This window comes from Rhizophagus irregularis, chromosome 5 (genome assembly GCF_026210795.1).
Source record: "Rhizophagus irregularis chromosome 5, complete sequence".
NCBI classification, from domain to species: Eukaryota; Fungi; Glomeromycota; class Glomeromycetes; order Glomerales; family Glomeraceae; genus Rhizophagus; species Rhizophagus irregularis.
In genome coordinates, this window is record NC_089433.1 from 5,256,261 (window position 1) to 5,277,352 (window position 21,092).

General features: G+C 25.5%; 3 protein-coding genes across 3 annotated transcripts; 2 read left to right on the forward strand and 1 right to left on the reverse strand.

Annotated features, from left to right (window-relative positions):
- Nucleotides 1-4,852: 4,852 nt before the first annotated feature.
- OCT59_025656 (uncharacterized protein) lies at nt 4,853-7,113 on the forward strand (the record flags this gene model as incomplete). Its single annotated transcript, XM_025331024.2, has 6 exons — nt 4,853-5,129; nt 5,206-5,446; nt 5,519-5,868; nt 5,937-6,176; nt 6,242-6,433; nt 6,514-7,113. 6 exons carry the CDS (start codon nt 4,853-4,855, stop codon nt 6,933-6,935), a joined length of 1,722 nt encoding a protein of 573 aa, XP_025189626.2. The 3' UTR covers nt 6,936-7,113.
- Nucleotides 7,114-14,337: 7,224 nt separating this feature from the next.
- On the forward strand, nt 14,338-14,772 carry OCT59_025657 (uncharacterized protein; the record flags this gene model as incomplete). The annotated part of the gene is made up of 1 exon (XM_066140067.1): nt 14,338-14,772. One exon carries the CDS (start codon nt 14,338-14,340, stop codon nt 14,770-14,772), a length of 435 nt encoding a protein of 144 aa, XP_065992229.1.
- Nucleotides 14,773-19,490: 4,718 nt separating this feature from the next.
- Nucleotides 19,491-20,804, reverse strand: OCT59_025658 (uncharacterized protein). The gene is made up of 3 exons (XM_025323794.2): nt 20,331-20,804; nt 20,103-20,245; nt 19,491-20,034 (listed from the first exon to the last, which is right to left on the reverse strand). Exons 1-3 carry the CDS (start codon nt 20,794-20,796, stop codon nt 19,657-19,659), a joined length of 987 nt encoding a protein of 328 aa, XP_025189624.1. The 5' UTR covers nt 20,797-20,804; the 3' UTR covers nt 19,491-19,656.
- Nucleotides 20,805-21,092: the final 288 nt, after the last annotated feature.

Here is a 21,092-nt window from a genome sequence, read left to right on the forward strand (position 1 = left end):
TGTTCTATTAACTGTTTATATTCTAAGGGAATTTCTGGTATCATTTTTGGTCTGATTCCATTGGTAATTTTCATTGCAAGACCATAATCATGATCATAATCTTCAAATGGTGGTTTTCCGGAAGAAATTTCCCACATAAGCATACCAATACTATATATATCAGATGCAAAATTATAAGCTTTTCCATTAATAAGTTCAGGTGCCATATAAGGAAGATTTCCATATATATATTCCGGTGATTTATCAGCAGGCCCACAAAATCCAAGACCAGAAATGCACCATAAATTCGCACTTTGTAAATATAATATATGCCTGGAATGTAAGTTTCTATGAATTGCTTTCTCTTTATGAATTTCGTAAAGTGATTTTATTATATCACAAATTATGTCAATTCTTTCTTTCCATGTAATTTTATTATGATTTTGTTGTATATATTCCTTTAAGTTAATGTCCATTTGCTGTAATACAAGCATATAATACCCCTCTGGATTAATAGTTAAACCAAAACATTTAACAACGCCTGAAAATTTATTACTTATTACTAAATGTGATTTGGCCTGTAAATATTTGTCAAAAAAATGTTAATTTACATAAAGGTTAAATAATTGATAATACTTTAAAAGAATAATATACTTTGCCTTCTCAAGCCAACTTATATTTGCATCTTCATCATTTTCTAACTTTTTAAGTATCACTCTAAGCATACCAAACCTTTTTAATTGTTGTTTTTTAGAATCCCATTTATCATAAGGTCCATCAGTCCATTTTGCCGTATAAATCTCGGATGTGTCTTCAGTTAAATACTTAATATTTCGAAAATTATTATATGGTATCCATTCAATTATCCTAGTTGGAGCAAATGTTTCCATTTGAAAATTCTGTATTAAATTATCTATATCATCATTTCCGGACGTCCAGTTTGAAAAATATGCTTTTAAATAATTTCGAATACATATTTCACAATAAAATGTGGCTAAACACTCATATTGACAATTTTCGCAAATTCTTCTTTCTCCTTCGTTTTTAATAATTCTAAAATAATCGTAACTCTCAGTTATTATTCTTACTGTTTCTGCTTTTTCATTTTTTGTAAGAGATTTATTAGCAAAAATTATTTCATCTAATAATTTCTGTTGATTGGTTAAGTCGAAATTAAGATTAGGATTCTTATTTGCTTCACTAAAAGCTTCTTGAATTATCGCATAAATCAATTTTTTACGAATAGCAGCCATGAAGAGTGCAAAAAAAATTTTAGATAATTTGGTGAAGTTATTAAGGAGAATGAAAAAAAAAATTATTCACCAAAAAAAGAGAGAAAAAAAATCACTCATCAAAAAAAAAAGAGAAAAAAAATCATTCACCAAAAAAAGAGAGAAAAAAAATTATTCACCAAAAGAAAGAGAAAAAAAAATTTATTCAAAAAAAAAGAATTGTTCACCAAAAAAAAAAATGAATTTCTATTATTTTAGATAATTTGGGCACACACAAAAATTTTGTATGTGCGGAGTTTGTGAAAAAAAAAATTTATTCGAAGAAAAAAAAAATTGAATTTCGGATAAATATTGATAATTTGGGTGAGTACTGAGAAAATTTATTTACGAAAAAAAAAAAAGAATCGATTTACTATCACTTAAATAATGGTGTAGTTAGCCGAAAAATTCAGCCGAAGGCGCAGTAAATTTTCGGCTAACAACAGCCAATGTTGATCTTGAATATTGGTTCAACATCTAACTATTTTCGGCTGAATATTATCGGCTAAATACACTTTTTTTAAATAATAGTGTAGTTAGCCAAAATATCCAAATAGCAGACAATATGTAATAATGACAAAATTTTATTTATTATAGAAAACAAAAAGTACATAACATTACTATACTTATTTTTGGACAGTGCTTATTAAATAAAACTACAAAATATTTGTTATTTTTAACTCATTTATTTCTGTCCAATCATACTTCAATATTAGATTTTTAATAATTTAATTGTAAAAAAGAAAATTTTTTTTCTTTAAATTAATGAATAGTTTATTTAACCATTAAAACTATAAGAATAATTAAAATTTTACAATACAATTATACAAATAAAATAAAAAAGGGAAATTTTTTTAAGGGATTTGAATTGTATTTGAAAATATATATACAGTATTTTTTTTTTTTGTTTTTAATTTAAAGTCTTATATTATTCATTATCATTGACAAATTTCAAGTTTTTTGCATTATTTTTTATTTTTAATATACTAATTTTTAGCTAAGATCCAACTCAAAAAACAAAAAGCAAATTTGAAAAAATATTTCAATAAACACTTAGAGACTGACAAGAAGTTATATATTTTATATTTAGTTTGAAGATTATTTTGTATAAATACGATGTTACATTTTACCTGAAATTTTCAACTTTAACTAATTTTAAGCCAGAATTAAGAAAATTTCGGCCAGAATTATGGATTCGAAAATCATTAATTTAGCCAATTAAACAAGTTTAGACTGATTTTAAACTTTACAAATATATTATATATTGGAAGAGGGTGCTATTGACCATAATAAAGTGAATTAGGAGGTTACATGCTATTTGGATATTTCGGCTAACTACACTATTATTTAAAAAAAAGAGTATTTAGCCGATAATATTCAGCCGAAAATAGTAGATGTTGAACCAATAAAATATTCGAGATCAACATGAATTTTTTCGGCTGGGTGTTGTTAGCCGAAAATTTACTGCGCCTTCGGCTGAATTTTTCGGCTAACTACACCATTATTTCACTAAAGGCCATTCCAAACTAATAATTAGTTCTTGGCTGAAAATTTGGGGGGATAATTTAACAAATACAGTAAAATCGGAAATATTCGGTACACCCAATTTCAGAAAAGAGTGATTCACCATATTCTTCCGAAATTAAGCACACATTTTTTATATAATGCCGACCAAAGTTATTATAATGGTCGGCATAATTTAGGTTAGTGACCAAAGATGCTTATTTACGGGAGATTTAATCTCTGGAGTTAGACGTAGTTAAGAATTAGTGGTCGATTAATTAATAATTCGGGATACAAACAAAACTACGATTTATGAATTCTTTATAGTCAAATTATTCTGGAGATTTATTTACATGACATAATTATTTTGAAATATTATAGTTAAAATAAAAAGCGTGTACTGGAAAAAGCACTTGCTAAAATTTAATAGAGTAAAATAAAATCCGCCTAATATATATTTGAAATTAAGAGAAATGAATATAAATTTAAAATGAAATTATTTATACAGTATTATATTATTTATTTCGATTATATGACCAAACCTAAAAAGGTAAAAGAACGAAAAAAAAATAAAAAAAAATAAATATTATCAATCTTACCACAGCACCAATCACCGATCCTGATCCAAGCCAAATAAATAGCAAGGATATATTTATACATACTAAATACATAAAATAAATTAGTATAGATTAAAAAGGAAAAAGAACCGAAAAAAGCAAAAAAAATTCGGTTTAAAAAAAACCGAAAAATTTAAAAAACCGGAAAAAAATATCAAAAAAAAAAAAATTTCGGTCTAAAAAAACCGAAAAAAACTTATTAATTAAAAATTAACGTTTGGATATGCAACCGATCACATCTTCTTGGGAACAACATCAAATAAAACCCACATATATACTTTTGTCTACATCACTAATATCAAGAAATCACTAAATTGTGAATATAATGCATTTAATCTCTATAAATTGAATCCTCTTCAATGAATTCAACAAAGTGCATCGACTATTTACGTCCATTATGTCATTACAAACATATAATTTCTATTTGATGACTTTTGTGATTTGGCCTATAGAAAATATTTACTGTATTTGTTAATAATTAAAGATTATTATCGAATGCTTATTTGATGGGAGGATGTGGTGTACAAGTTTTTATTCAAGCTGTCTTATGTATGATTACGTTAAAAAAAAGTTAAATTTTATATTGAAAGCTGTAAATAGAAATAGTTGTTTTGTACTTATCAACATGAATTATTAATTGTAAGGAAATTAGGAAATTTACCGAAAAAAACCCTTTTTGGATAGACGTAATTTTAATGGTTTTTGTTGTAAAGAGATTTGGAAATTATTCATTTTGTTAGACCAAAAACTTGGGGATAACTTTAATGTCAGATAATCTTAATCTACATAAACAATAAAAATATCTTCATTCGGAAATATTATTAAGTATATGTTTTTTAAGTTAATCGCATTTCGTGTAAATTGTATGAAAAATACAATTAACTAAATTAACTATGAATTCTAACTTTTTTTGTTTAAGTTTTATTAACGGAATTATCATTTCCGATATTTACATACCGTATTTTTTTCATTTATTATATAAAACTAGTAATGCATAAAATTCATTTATGCATTCACAGCCCAACAACTGAGTATATTAAGCTTATACGCAGTAAAAAAAAAAAAGAGATTGACAAAACGCCATAGCCACATTCTCAAATGATATTACTTTATATAGACATTCCAAAAAGAAATGGGAAATTAATACTCCGGGAATTTCTTGATCAATTTCCTTATTAAGTGATTGATCGGGTGCCGTCATTAATTGAATTACTCCGATTCGTAGAAATTAAATTACGATAATATTATTTTTCTTTTTTCTCTTTCGTAAAAAGTGAAATTTAAGGTTTTTTTTTTCTTACTTCTTCTTATTAGGAATTTCTTTTATTTAACTTTATTAGTTAAAAACTTTTTAGTTCACAATATGTATCATAAATATTTAAATTTCATCATTTTTTCATTAAATTTCCTAAAAATCTTCTCTTCTTTTCTTTTTCTTTTTTTGATTTAATGATAAAAAAAATTTATTCGTAATATTTAATGATGTATCAATTTCGTAAATTCGTAAAATTAGCTGATAAATTAATCTTAAATCAAGCTAATAATCATTTTTCACCAATTCTTATTAGTTATAATTTTCAAAATAAAATTATTAAAAACACGCAATTTAGAATGAATTCATCATTGATTATTAACGTTACCCCTAAAAAAAATGATTTTATTTCGTTTAATGGTTCATTTAAAATTAATTTTATTCAACAACAGAAAAGATTTTATAATGAGAATACGAATGCTTCTAGTGTTTGGGATCCTTATCCAGGTTAATTTTAAAATTAAATTATTTTAAAAAAAAAATTCTGAATTTACTAAAAAAAATTAATTTTCTTATTATTTAGTACCAACAAATCCTTTAATTGATAAATCTGCAGAAACTGCACTTGATGAAGCGAATTATAAAAAATCTCGTCCTCAAGGTGGTCAAAGTCCACCATCATTACATCAAGTAAATCAGTCAGGACGTAAAAAATATAAGATTAATATTTCTGATTTATTTTCTCCTCGTGTAAGAGATGCTGTATTAACCACAGTTATGGGTATAGCTGCTGTTGGATTTGGTGGTGTAGTGTACCATACTTGGTGAGTATAAAATCTCAATTGATTCATTTACTTCAACTTATAATACTTATTTCTAACTATTTCTTATTGAAGGTATGAATGGCACGAAGTTCATAAAGTATTAAAATCATTTTTAAAACCTGCCTATCTTTTAAAATCAAAAATAAAAGAAGTCTATTTTGCGAGAGAAGAATATCAAAAAATCTTTAGTGTGGTAGCAGGTGATACAAAAGGAAAATATTATTTATTAGTCGGCGAAAATGGTACTGGAAAAACTCAATTAGTATTAAGGGCTATGGATATCATAAATCATTATGGTGTCGTATTTTGTGAAGCTCATTCGGATACTGAAATTTTTAAAACAAGATTAGGTAGAGCGTTAAATTATACTTTTAGAGAAGATTACATCGGTGGTTTGTTTGCAAGGGAGGCTCCTGAAAGAGGTATTTAAGTCATTAAAAGTATTTTCTTTCTCGAGAATTGAATATATATTTAATATCTTTTTAAATAGGTTCTGCGTTACTTGATGTTGAAAAAGCTTTGAATATGGTGGAAGAAGTTGCTTATAAACATAAACTTCGTCATGGTCGACCATTTGTTCTTATAATTAATAATATTCATAATTTTAAAGATGATGAAGATGGATGTGATTTGTTAGAACTTTTACAACAACGTGCTGAAGCTTGGGCTTCTAGTGGTTTTGTTACAATGATTTTCAATACAGATGATTATAGTGTATACGAGAGAATGAGTAAGTTATATACTTATGATGCAATATGTATTTAAATTAATTTTTATTTTTTTTTTATATTGCAGAAATGGATGCATCTCATATGGAAACAATTAGAGTTCATGATTTAGAAATTGATGATGCTATGAAGTATTTAAAGGACAAACGTCGTGGTCGTGAATCAGACGAAGTTTTAATGCATATCGTGAAAGATCGTATTGGTGGGCGTCTCTCCCATCTTAGTCGTTTGACTAAAGAACCTGATGTTGATATTTTCGGTAATAATATTTTACGAATTTCAAATATTTTATTTTAAAAAAATATATTTATCTAATAATATATATTTTTTTTTTAATAGAGGCTGTAAATCAACTTGAAGATGAAGAAGAAACTTGGTTAATTAATACTATAGGTCTCATACCAAATTTTGATGGACCAGAATACGAATCACAAAAATATGCTTTAGCAGCATGGAAACTTATTAAAGAATTGATAAAATCACCAACAAAATCTGTCACATTAAGTATGGGAAGGGATATAACTGGTAATCCAAGGTATTTGAAAAAATTGGATCATGATGGTGTTATTTTAATTGATACTGAAAATCATATTAAACCTGATTCACAAATATCAATAAATTTTTTTGAGAAAATTGTTAAATCTAAAGGTTTTGAAGAAAAATTGGCTAAAGTTGAAAAAAGATTAGAACAAGTTGAAAGGGAAGAAAGAACAAGAGAATTAATTTGGAGTAATAAAAATAAGAGATCTTGGTGGATTTAGAAAAAAGTTATATTGATATATTTTAATATGTAGTAGTAGTGTAGTACATAATATATAGTGTATATTATAAATATGAATATTATCTTGAAAATAAATGTAATTTTATAAATCATTTTCCTTAAAATATACTTCTTTTTAAGTTAATAAAGATTTATGGGTTCTATAAATATATTTACTTAATCTCAGTAAAGATTTAATTTTTTGATAGAGTTGTAAGAATTGCTCTTCATACTTTATATATGATAGGAAATGCAAGTAGGATTATTATTATTATTAACAATGTATTTAGCCATGTACAATAAATTAAAAATTCAATTTTTTCACGCGATCGACTACTGTTAACGTCCTATAGAATTGCATATAAATTATATGAAACCGAATCCTATTATTTTATTGATGTTTGTGAATATACAAATTGAGATAGTGTGATTGTTACCATTCAAAGTGAATAAATTTTCACCAAACAGCTTTAAATGAAATTTCAGGTATTTCCCATATGTATTGAAAAAATGTTCAATTTTAGCTTCCTTTCCTATTTCTTTTTATCATTCTTACGCACAAGATCATTTTTAGTCTTTCATTAATAACATTATTTGGTATAATATTCCCAAATTATTTCAATATTCTTCGTAAAAAAAGAATATTATTCACATTATCCCATTGTCGAATATCCTCAAAATGATAGATATGAAATTGATCCTAACTCGTTTAACGATATAATTATACAAAGTTATTAAAATTATAATTTATAAATAATTATATTATACTGTATTTTACTTGTATGTGATAGGAAATAATGCTAATTAGACTATGACCTATATTGGCCAGGGCATTTTTCAAATAGTTGTTTTACTTAACAATTAGTAAATTAAGCAAAGGGTAGTTGATGAAAATTTGCCGATTTTAGATTTTGTAAAGCGGATAGGATATGGAACCGTAGGGGAACGACTTTATCTAATGATATTGTTAATTTGGGGCGCAATATATATTTAATTTAGGTCTATAAAAATTTTAAAAGTGTTTTAAATTTACTGCGGTCTGGAAATCACTACTATCCTTGGGTTATACTAATTTTCGCCCCTAGTTCCATTGATTCTGGCTGGTGAACCGGGTCCGATTGATCATTATCTGGAATTTTTTGATTTGCAATCATTTGTAATCATCCTGACCCATGACTTCTGCCGTCATTACATGGAATCTGAGCTAATTTCACATCGGATCCAATGGGAGGGCGAAAATTAGTATAGCCACTATCCTTGATGGACCAAGATAGGCCTCAAAGGCTCAAACTACTATTTATGTGACCAATGTGGTTTGAGATGACGTTAAAGTCGTTAAACTATCAGGAGATTTATTATGTAGATCTTTAGGGGTATAACGATCCATTTGATGGTGGAGGTCCATGCTAACTTTAAAATAGAAAGTTTAATATTTTCATTTTTGGAAATTTTTGTTACCATGTGTTTGGTGGATTATTAATCACTTAATTAATTTAAAAGAGGAAATTTAGAATTTAATTGGTTCTATTAGAATTTATTTTCATATATAGGGGTTTTAATATTGTCACCATATATATCCATACTAATAAAAGTATTTAATAATAATAAAAAAAAGATATCTACATTATCTTTCCACTCAGAAAGCATTTTAATATAATTATATAATAATGGCTCACAATAATAATAAAGGTAATAATTATATATATAGTATAAATAATTAATATAATTAAAATTCTAAAATTTTAAACAAATTTACGATATAGTTTCCAGTAGTATTGAAGAAATCAAAGGAGACGGCTCTGGAGAATTTGAAGAAACTATTGAGGAATTTGAAGAAAGTAATACCAAGGAATCTAAAGGTATATTAAATAAGCTGAAATATTAAATTTTTATTGTAAATGCATTTAAATACCATCTATAATTGTATCTTATATAATAAACATATATAATTTTCTATATTATACAAAAATCACATTAAATAATTTAGCTCGTAAGTTAATATATTATCTTATAATTGAATAATACTATATATAGTTGGTAAGTTGTCAGTTATTTAAATCTTTAGTTTTTTATTTACTTATTTTACATAATTACTAAAATTTTTGTTTAAATAACTTTTTAATAATTGATTGTATTACAGATGGAAAGCTACAATATATATTATATTTATTTGCTTAATATCTTATACAACTTAACTAATTATGATAATATTCTTAATATAAATATAACTCATATTTTGCTTTTTCAAAAAAAAAAAATTTTATTTAATAAAATAAAAATTTACTGCAGATCTTAGGAGAGTTTTTCTTATAGACCGATACTTGTGTCATGTGAATTTAATTTTATTGGATCGTCAATGTAGCTCATATGTGATCAACAGCCAATCAATGAGATTCTTATTCCTCCTATATCTGTTAAGTATGGATTTTGATTGACATCAAAAAACTCCGTAAAAAGAAAATTTTATTGCATAATGCATTGCATAATACATATAATAATGTACATCTATATATTTATTAAAATTTCAAAAATTTTATTCACTTGCTTTTTTTATATTTCTTAGAATATCCTATTAACCTGAATTCATTGTAATTTAAAAAAAAGTCAATGAATACTTATACTGAAGATATTGAGACACTAACTAAGTCATCGCATGATATTAAGAAATGTGAAAAATGTAATTTTACTTGTTATGCGATACTTTTTCAACGAAATTTCAAAAATTGGACTAGTGGTAATGATGATATTGATAAATTTATTCAAGATACTCAGTTATCATCTCATGATAATGTAAAGAAAGTATTAGAATGGATACCTTATGATAGATTTCATAACATTGAATATATAGCAAAATATGAATTTGGTGAAGTGTATAGAGCAAATTGGATTGATGGAAATATATTTTATTGGGATAATGAAAATCAAAACTGGAAAAGGAAAGATCATAATATGTTTGTGAATTTGAAGAATTTAAATACTCCGAATAATATTGTATTAGAATTGACAAATAAGGTATGATAAACTTATTATTCAATAAAATCTTAAATAATTTATTTTTACTAAAATATTGTTACATTTATAGATTAACATAGAATATAAAATTCATGGAATAACTCAGAATCCAAAAACAAAAAATTATATGATTGTTTTAGATAATATATGTGACAAATGTAATCATATATGTTATGCAATACATTTTCAGCAAAATTTCAAAACTTGGACTAGTGGTAATTATAATATTGATAAACTTATTCAGAATTCTCAGCTATCAGGACATACTTATTATAGTGTAAAATATGCATTAGAATGGATACCTTATAATAGATTTTATGATATTAAATATATTGCAAAAGATGAGTCCTATAGAGCAAATTGGATTGATGGAAATATAAGTTATTGGAATGATGAAAATCAAAATTGGAAAAGAGAAAATTATAATATGTTTGTGATTTTGAAGAGCTTAGATACTCCAAAACATATTATAAATGAAATTGAAAATGAGGCATGATAATTTATTACTCAATATAATTTTAAGTTTATATTAATTCTACTAATATACTATTGTATTTGCATTTGTAGATCAATAAACCTTATGGAATAACTCAGGATCCAGAAACAAAAAATTACATGGTGGTTTTGAATTATAAATGTAAAGTGTGTAATACAATGTGTAATGCAATCTACTTTCAACATAAATTTATAGAATGGACTAGTGGTAATGATGATATTGATAAATTTATTCAAGATACTCAGTTATCATCTCATGATGATGTAGAGAAAGCAATAGAATTGATCCCCTATGATAGATTTTATGATAAGATGCATGTTGCAAAAGATAAGTTTAGCAAAGTATATAGAGCAAAATGGATTGATGGAAATATAAATAATTGGGATAATGAAAATCAAAATTGGAAAAGAAAGGGTTATAATATGTTTGTGACTCTGAAGACTTCAAAAAATATTATAATTGAAATTGAAAATGAGGTATGGTAAATTTATTATTCAATAAGATTTGAAGTTTTTAATTTCTACTAATTTATTTGTATCTGTAGATCAATAGAGTTTATGGAATAACTCAGCATCCTAATACAAAAAATTATATAATGGTTTTGAATTACAAATGTAAAGTGTGTAATACAATATGTAATGCAATCTACTTTCAACATAAATTTATAGAATGGACTAGTGGTAATAATGATATTGATAAATTTATACAAAATACTCAACTATCATCTCATGATAATGTAGAGAAAGTATTAGAATGGATACCTTATCATAGATTTTATGATATTAAATATATTACAAAAGATGAGTCCTATAGAGCAAATTGGGTTGATGGAAATATAAGTCATTGGGATAATGAAAATCAAAATTGGAAAAGAAAAAGTCATTATATGTTTGTGACTTTGAAAAGTTTATTAAGTAATACAAAAAATATTACAAATGAAATTGAAAATGAGGTATGATAAATTTATTACTCATTACAATTTGAAGTTTTTATTTCTACTAATGTATTTATAGATCAATAGACCTTATGGGATAACTCAGGATCCAAAAACAAAAAATTATATGATAGTTTTTAATGATATATGTGAAAAATGCAATAAATTGTGTAGTTCAATACATTTTCAACGAAATTTTAAAAATTGGACTAGTGGTAATAATGAAATTGATAAATTTATTCAAGATACTCAACTATCAACCCATGATAATGCGAAAACAGCATTAGAATGGATACCTTATGATAGGTTTTATAATATTAAATGTATTACACAAGGTGGGTTTGATAAAGTATATAGAGCAAATTAAAAAAATAAAAATTGGAAAAGAGTAGATTATAATATGTTTGTGATTTTGAAGAGTTTGGGTACACTAAAAAATATTACAATTGAAATTGAAAATGAGGTACTGTATGATAAATTTATTATTCTATATAATTTGCATGGAAGTTTTAATTTCTACTAATATGCTGTGTATTTATAGATAAATGGACCTTATGGAATAACTCAGGATCCAGAAACAAATAATTATATGATAGTTTTTAATGAAATATGTGAAAAATGTAGTAAAGTTTGTAATTCAATACATTTTCAACGTAATTTTGAAAGTTGGACTAGTGGTAATGATGATATTGATAAATTTATTCAAGAAACTCAACTATCAACCCATGATAATGCGAAAACAGCATTAGAATGGATACCTTATGATAGATTGTATGGTATTGAATATATTGGAAAATATGAGTTTGGTGAAGTGTATATAGCAAATTGGATTGATGGGAATATATTTTATTGGGATAATGAAAATCAAAATTGGAATAGATACAATTGTAATATGTTTGTAAATTTGAAGAGTTTAAATACTCCAACCAATTTTATATCAGGATTTACAAATAAGGTATGATAAATTTACCATTTATAAAATCTTAAACAATTTAATTTTTGCTAAAATATTTAAAATATTATTATATAAATTTTATGGAATAACACAGAATCCAAAAACAAAAAATTATATGATTATTTGGGATAATGTATGCGAAAAATGTAATTATAAATGTTATGCAATATATTTTCAGCGAAATTTCAAAAATTGGACTAGTGATAATGATAATATTGATAAATTTATTAAAAATACTCAACTATCAGAACATACCTATTATGGTACTATAGAAAATGTACTAGAATGGATACCCTATGATAGATTTTATGATATTAAATATATTGCGGAGGATGAGTTTGGCAAAGTATATAGAGCAAATTGGATTGATGGAAATATAACTAATTGGAATAGTAAAAATCAAAATTGGAAAAGAAAAGATTATAATATGTTTGTGAATTTGAAGAGTTTAAATGCTCCAAAAAATGTTACAATTGAAATTGAAAATAAGGTATGATAAATTTATCATTCATAAAATTTCAAGTTTATAATTTCTGCTAATATATTTGCATTTATAGAACAATAGACCTTATGGAATAACTCAGGATCCAGAAACAAAAAATTACATGGTGGTTTTGAATTATAAATGTAAAGTGTGTAATACAATGTGTAATGCAATCTACTTTCAACATAAATTTATAGAATGGACTAGTGGTAATGATGATATTGATAAATTTATTCAAGATACTCAGTTATCATCTCATGATAATGCAGAGAAAATACTAGAATGGATACCTTATAATAAATTTTATAATATTAAATATATTGAAAAAGATGAGTTTTGCAAAATGTATAGAGCAGATTGGATTGATGGAAATATAAGTTATTGGAATAATGAAACTCAAAATTGGAAAAGAAAAAGTCATAATATGTTTGTGATTTTGAAGAGTTTAAATACTCCAAAAAATATTACAATTGAAATTGAAAATGAGGTTTGATAAATTTATTACTCAATATAATCTGAAGTTTTTTAATTTCTACTAATGTATTTGTATTTGTAGATCAATAGACCTTATGGAATAACTCAGGATCCAAAAACAAAAAATTATATGATAGTTTTTAATGATATATGTGAAAAATGTAATAAATTGTGTAATTCAATACATTTTCAACGAAATTTTGAAAATTGGACTAGTGGTAATAATGATATTGATAAATTTATTCAAGATACTCAACTATCAGCCCATGATGATGCAAAAACAGCATTAGAATGGATACCTTATGATAGGTTTTATAATATTAAATTTATTGCAAAAGGTGGGTTTGGCAAAGTGTATAGAGCAAATTGGATTGATGGAAATATAACTGTTTGGGACAGTGAAAATCAATATTGGAAAAGATATAAAAAATATAATAGAAATAATGAAGATATGTTGGTAGCTCTAAAAAGTTTGGATAATTCAGAAAATATTACTTTAGAATTTATTAATGAGGTATTATTTTATTAGTTAATTTGTTATTTATAATATTTATGATCATAATACTTAAATTATTAATTAGTAAATATTTGTATTTTCACATTCATACAGAGTATGTTACATAATAAAGTAGAAAAGAATAATAACGCGATTGTTGGATTTTATGGAATAACTCAGGATCCAAATACGAAAAATTATATAATGGTTTTAGGTTATGCAAAAGATGGAAGTTTACGAAATTTTTTAGATAAAGAATATAGCAAGCTTGATTGGGATGCAAAGATTGACTATTTACAAGACATTATAGTTGGACTTAAATGTATTCATGAAAAGGAATTAATTCATCGAGATTTGCATATGATTGGAAATATATTAAAGTTTAAATATAAAACTGCTATAACTGACATGGGATTTTGTAAACCTGCAAATTATAATGTATTAGAAAATGCAAAAAAAAACATATATGGTGTTCTATATTATATAGCTCCTGAAATTTTAAGAGGACAAAATTATACTAAAGCTGCTGATATTTATAGTTATGGTATAATTATGTATGAAGTAATTTCTGGATTACGTCCATATCATGATATTAATCATGATGAAACTTTAGCAATAAAAATTTGTCAAGGACTTAGGCCAAGATTTAAATTTAAAGTACCCCAAATAATTGTTCAATTAATCAAAAGGTGCTTAGATGCAAATCAACTAAAAAGAACAACGGCAGAAGGAATTATAGATATTTTACACAAGTGGCAAAATGTATCAAATATAAAATTAGAATCACAAATTAAAGAAGCAGATGAAATAAACAAAAATTCACCAAATAACATACCTTTAACTAGTTTATCGTTTAAAACACATTCAGGAGCTAGTTATACAAGTAGATTGCTCAATTTTAATAATCTCCCTGAACAAAAAAATTCGAATGACTATTATGAACAAAACGATAATATAATAAGCAAGGAATTTTCGGGTATTAATTAGTAATTTTATTATTTAAAATGCAAGTTAGTTATTAATGTTTAACTAATAAACTTTACTTTATTAAATAGAATCTTTACAAATCGATTTATATTAAATAAGATGTAAAATTTAAATTTTATATAGTTAATGATTAATTATGCTTATTATTCATGTTCAATATATTATTTTAGCATTTTTTTAGGTCCAAGATATCGCATTTAATAAGCACATAAGAAAGTTATTAAACCAGTTTTAGTGTTACTAATATTACAATTATTATTGCACGTATTATTAGTATATACAGTATTAATATTGCTATTTTTTTCGAAAACTTTTTTTCTATTTTTTTTTTGCTCTTCTTCACTAGTAATATAAAAAGCAAATTTTTATTTTTATAATTAGTGAGAATTACACTAAAGGTTTTAAATTTTAATGACCAATTAGCAGATTATACATAAATTAAGGCAGAAGTATGAATTCTTTTTTAAAGGATCGAAGTAAAGAATATTGCCGCAAACTTAGTATTCAGTTCTTCATACTACTTTTGGATATGATAGCAATAACTTGCTTGGAAGTGCAAGTAGGAGACTTTTTACTTATTAAATAAATTCATAAACTTTTTTACTTTATAAATTTTGAAACTCTAATAAACTTTTAAACTTTATAAATTTCAAAATTCTAATGACTTTTTACTTTATACTGTAAGTTTCAATGTTTTAATAATACTTTTTATTTTATCGTTATAAATTTCGAAATTTAATATGTAAATTTAAAAGACGTATTCCATTGATTAAATCATTTTCTTTACGTCAAAGTACAAAATTTTTTTGTCGTAGAATTCAGATATTTATTTCCGGATGATTACAAATGATTACAAATCAAAAAATTCCAGATAATGATCAATCAGGCGAAAATTAGTATAATCCAAGGATAGTAACGATGGTAACAATGGTAGTTTAACGTCATTCCGGATCGCAGTAAATTTAAAACACTTAATAATTTAAATTAAATATTATACTGCGCTCCAAAATTAATAATATCATTAGATAAAGTCGTCCTCTACAATACCATACCTTATCCACAAAATCTAAAATCAGCAAATTTCATTAACTACCCTTTTGCTTAATTTATGTTAAGTAATACAACTATTTGAAGAATGCCCTGGTCAATACTATGTCATAGTTGAATTTATTAGCATTATTTCTTATCACATACTAGTAAAATACAGTACAATATAATTTTTATAAATTATAATTTTAATAACTTTGTATAATTAGATCGTTAAACTAGTTAGGATCATTTTCATATCTATCATTTGAGGGTAATCGACAATGAGACAATGTGGATTATATTCTTTTTTTTTACGAAGGATATTGATATAATGTGGGAATATTATACCAAATACTGTTAATTAGACACTGAAAATGATATTGTGTGTAAGAATGATAAAAAGAAATAGGAAAGGAAGCTAAAATTGAACATTTTTCAATACATATGGGAAATACCTGAAATTTTATTTAAAAGGTATTTCTATTTGGTGAAAATTAAATTACTTTAAATGGTAACAATTATAAAATAACAGGATATAGGACGTTAACAGTAGTCGACGCGTATAAAAATTTAGTACCAAATGTTCTATTTACTTTGTTGAAATTTTTGTTATCATGCGTTTGATGGGTTATTAATCACTTAATTAATTTCAAAAGGGTAAATTTAGAATTTAATTGGTTCCATTAGAATTTATTTTCATATATATATAGGTTTAATATCCATAATAACTTTGCTGAAACCCATGAAATCGGGGCTTTGTAGTATCCATATTGCCACCAGGCGTTACGGCTACTTTATGTTATTTTCAATGCGATAATATATATTTAATATAGACAAATGTATAGAAGTGATATAGTAGTTGTGAAGCAACTATATAGGAAATGTAAAAGTAAATATATTGCTAATTTAAATAATTTAAACATATAAATAATACAAAGGTGCTGTGTAATAAAGTTGTAGTAAATATACGTTAAATGTAAAGTAAATTCATGTATTCTTCGCATTGCAAATGTATATTCTATTAGTGTTAATTCGATCAAGGGTACAAAATAAACAAAAAAAAAAACTTTTCGTCTACATTTCGAAAGGATATTAGCATGATTTGAAATGAAAGAAACGAAATAAACCAAAATTATAATCTCATTATTTTATTATTATACTAATACCTGTATTATTTAAACAGCTGTAAAAAAAAATTCATTTTTTAAATAATGATTATTTTCCAGAAAATGATCAGATTCCTTGCATCTAGCATTACAATCGTTTACAAAATACGCCTTCCGAACTTTATCTATGACCGTCAATGGAAATATCTTGCGATAATAATCATCGTGATGAAGGACAAAGATTGAACAATCCAATTTGTTGTTTCCTTATAGATATCTTCAAACCAATCGACATAAATAAATGATAATAATATCCATCATTGCTCTTGTGTTTAAAAATACCTTTGATAACCGCACAACTTTCCCTATAATCAACCTCTTTAATCGTCTACATCGTCCTTATTCAAATGACATTGGATTTCAGCATTTTTCACAACTTAGATGTAAGATACACATTCGTAAAAATTACAATGTATTAAATTCCAATATTCGTATTTCTAATTGATGCTGGCTTTCTTAATATTATATTTTGAAACTCACTAGATTGTGAACATACTAATAACTATATAGGAAATTATTATTACTATTTCTCCATCTCTATTTGTTTCATAATTAATTTTTTAATTTTGATAATTTTTCTCCATCCCTATTTATCAAATAACCAATTACATCAATTTTCATATAAAACTCCTTAATTATCGATCTCTTATAATTTCTTACACAATTATCGTATTTCCGTATATCTCATTATTTGAATTTTTCTCTTTCATTATCTTCTACTGTAATATTGTGATGGTTTTTACTTTGCGATTTTTTCTTACATGTTATAAATTACTTTATTATTATAATTCCCAAGTTATCAATTCTTTATATCATCTTCAACTTTCTTATCATACATATTGATTATATTATATATCTTCTTGTAGTTTTACTTTATATTATCTTTTAAAATTCCCTTGTATTATCACCTATCGCAATTATATCTTTAATTTTCTTATACCACAAAGGTTCTTATTTTTTAACGATTCTCTCATGTTATTATGCTACAGCATTAGTGATTTATAATCAATATAACAAATATTTTATTTTATGTAATTAAAAATTTTTAGCCATTGGATGGAGAGTAGCTATATCGGTCCTGTGACCGATATAGTACCCATAAAAGTGTTCTGACGTTTTTGATCACGCAGTAATTAATAACACCATAAATAAGTGTTATTTGGTATGGGAGGAGGTACCTGGCTTCGGCCTTATACCAAACTTTAGGATTGTTTTTGTACGATTGTAAGTTCTTTATCATATGATTAATAAAAAGCAGTTCATTGTATCAAAAAAAAATGTATTATTTAACTTTCTATAAATTTCATTTTTTATGCTATTTTTAAACCACTTTATTAAACTTTTCCTATAAAATATTCATTTACGTCATATTTTTTTACTCCACTTTATTATATCAATCATGTGTTATTGCTATGTCATAAAAATATCGGTCTATGAAAATCTGCATGATCCTATTGGGCTGAACGATAACATATGTTAGAGGATAGAGATAAAAAATGTTAATAAAATACAATAAAAAATTAATAATAAAAAAAAATAGAAAAAAGCCTTTTTTAGAAAATAAATAATAACTAAAAATAAAAAAAAAACTTTTTTTTAAAGGAAAAAAAAATTAAAACAATTTTTTTTTTTGAAAAAAAACAAAGAAATAAAAGACAATTAAAAAAATTTTTTCGGCTAAAAAAAAAAAAAAGAAAAATTTCAGAAAAAATTTCAGTCTATAAGAAAAAGGCTATAAAGAACCGAAAAAAGATATTTTAAAATAAATTTACATGGTTTATAAAAACCGAACTAGAATATATGAGCTGACATCAAAATACTCTAACAGAAAAATTTATAAACCAAAATTTTTTAATTTTTTTTTTTCGATACAAATTTTACAATCCAAGTGTAGGATATCGTCACCTGATTTAACTGGATCGTACAAAAATTATCAAAATCGTTAGAATGTATTGTTAAAGTTGTAAAAATATATTATTGAATTTATAAATCGTAAAATTGCATATTCGAAAATGTGAATAAATAATATTTAATTACTTTATTTAGTTTCAAGTTTTACAAGTTTTAGTAAAATGACATTAAACGGATACTATTTCTCATATACGTTGTCTAGGCAAGTGTTGTTCTAGTTAGTCAATGATAATAAAATATCACTCACTCTTTTTAACAATGAAAACTCTTTATGGGAGGATCCCCTATAAAATTGAGATAGAAACAGAAACGTTCAGTTAATATAATGTTCTTTTTTTAAAAAAAAAGGAAAAAAAAAGTTTTGTAATACATATGAAGCTTAGTATTTTTCAAAAAACTCCGCCCAAAATTCCTCACATCGCGAACCCTGCCTTTTCACGATTTTGATATTAATCTTTCATGACAAGCCAGGTCATTAGGGGACGGTAAATTCCTCCCTTGAAACATCCGCTACTCAAATACTTTTTACATAGTAAAGGACTTTATCATGTACTATTTAAAAATACAATAAAAAAGCTTACTTTGAATTTTTTATCGTGTGCGTGTTTTTCAGTGTATGATAATCATAAAATAAGTTTTATTAATACAGAAAAAATAAATTACAATGATTCGAGACTTTGCCCGCCGGACATAACTCTATCACTATGCTTTTACTGTTACTATTTAGACGCCATCATTAAGAACGTGCGTCATCAATCTGTCACACAATTTAGACATGTTATTTCCATTTTTTAAAGTATGTTTCAATGTAGTCAATCATCTTCATTTCGCTATTATGAATATCAAAAAAAATATTACTTTCAGAGTGTATGTTAGTAATTTGCACTTCGAAAATTCTTGTTATCAAATCTTTAATCTCTAGATTCTCGTTGATAGCCGTTCTGATTTTTTCCTCTCTACCTCCGCCACGTTTGTGATTGTAATCTTGGAGTTTCTTTAAAAAATTTTCTTTGTCCTGTACAATCTGTCTTTTAATCTCTTCCTTGACATTATTGTTTATAATTTGTCTTTCAAGCATGACCACACCATCAACCGGCACTGTTTTATCTTTTATTTGTACTGTGGGGGCATAGGTATTATTATTAATAGCGACGATCTGAAACATAAACAAATATAATTTTAAAATATATCAGCTAATGATTTTACAAAAAGCAACCCACAAACCTTGAAGTCTTGATTTATCTTTATCCCTGCTAGCGTTTCGAATTTTTTTTCAAAACGAAACACATCACCAACTCTTAATACTCTGGTCTTACACAACTCATTTAGCTCTTTTCCCTTTGTAACGAACTTAGTTTTTTTGGCATCTAAAATGTGTTTACAAGCATACCGTTTAATAGTTTACCTACTATACAAATACAAATGATTATTGTTCCGATTCATCATACATACCAATACGTTCTAATAATACCCGATTCTGTTCTACTAGTAACTGTTCTATCATATCCCGATTCTGTACAATCGACACCTGCACAGTTTCAGTTAATTCACGGATCTGAGTAGATACTGACGCTTCTTTCACTATCTTTTTCATACTCGTATCTACAAGAATTCCCATGAAAACTTGAATCTGCATTTTATTTATTTTAAAGGTTTCAGAAATTTTTTGAGAATCCTCCAATTTCTCACGCTCTATCATAATCGGACTTGTTTTTAGCTTCTCATATTTCGCATTATCGTCAAATGAAACAGATATTTTAAAAATCCCGTACTCGTCAATATTTAAGTTACGAAAAAACTTTCTTTGCTGACATACAATTAAATCCCTAAGATCTTCAATCGTTTCAATTGCTTCAACGTTAACAAGAAATTTGCTATTCGCTCCTTGAATAAAGCAACAAATGTAATTTTCTGTCATTTTAGCGACGGATATCACTTCAGTGTCTAGATCCACTTTTGTCGTATATATATTTTAAAGCTTATCCCTCTTTTCCCACACACAAAAGACCAGTCAGGTAAAGATTGGCGGTCAAGGTTTCACATCATTTGCTGAATGATTTCGGGGAATAATGGCCCTTTAGTTTGATTTACGTGGACTAAAAATAGATATTTGAAGAATTTTGCCAAGAAATGTTTTTTATTACAGATAAAAATAAATACAAAGGCTCGGGACTTTGCCCGTGATACACGAAATTTCTAATCTAAGACCTACGG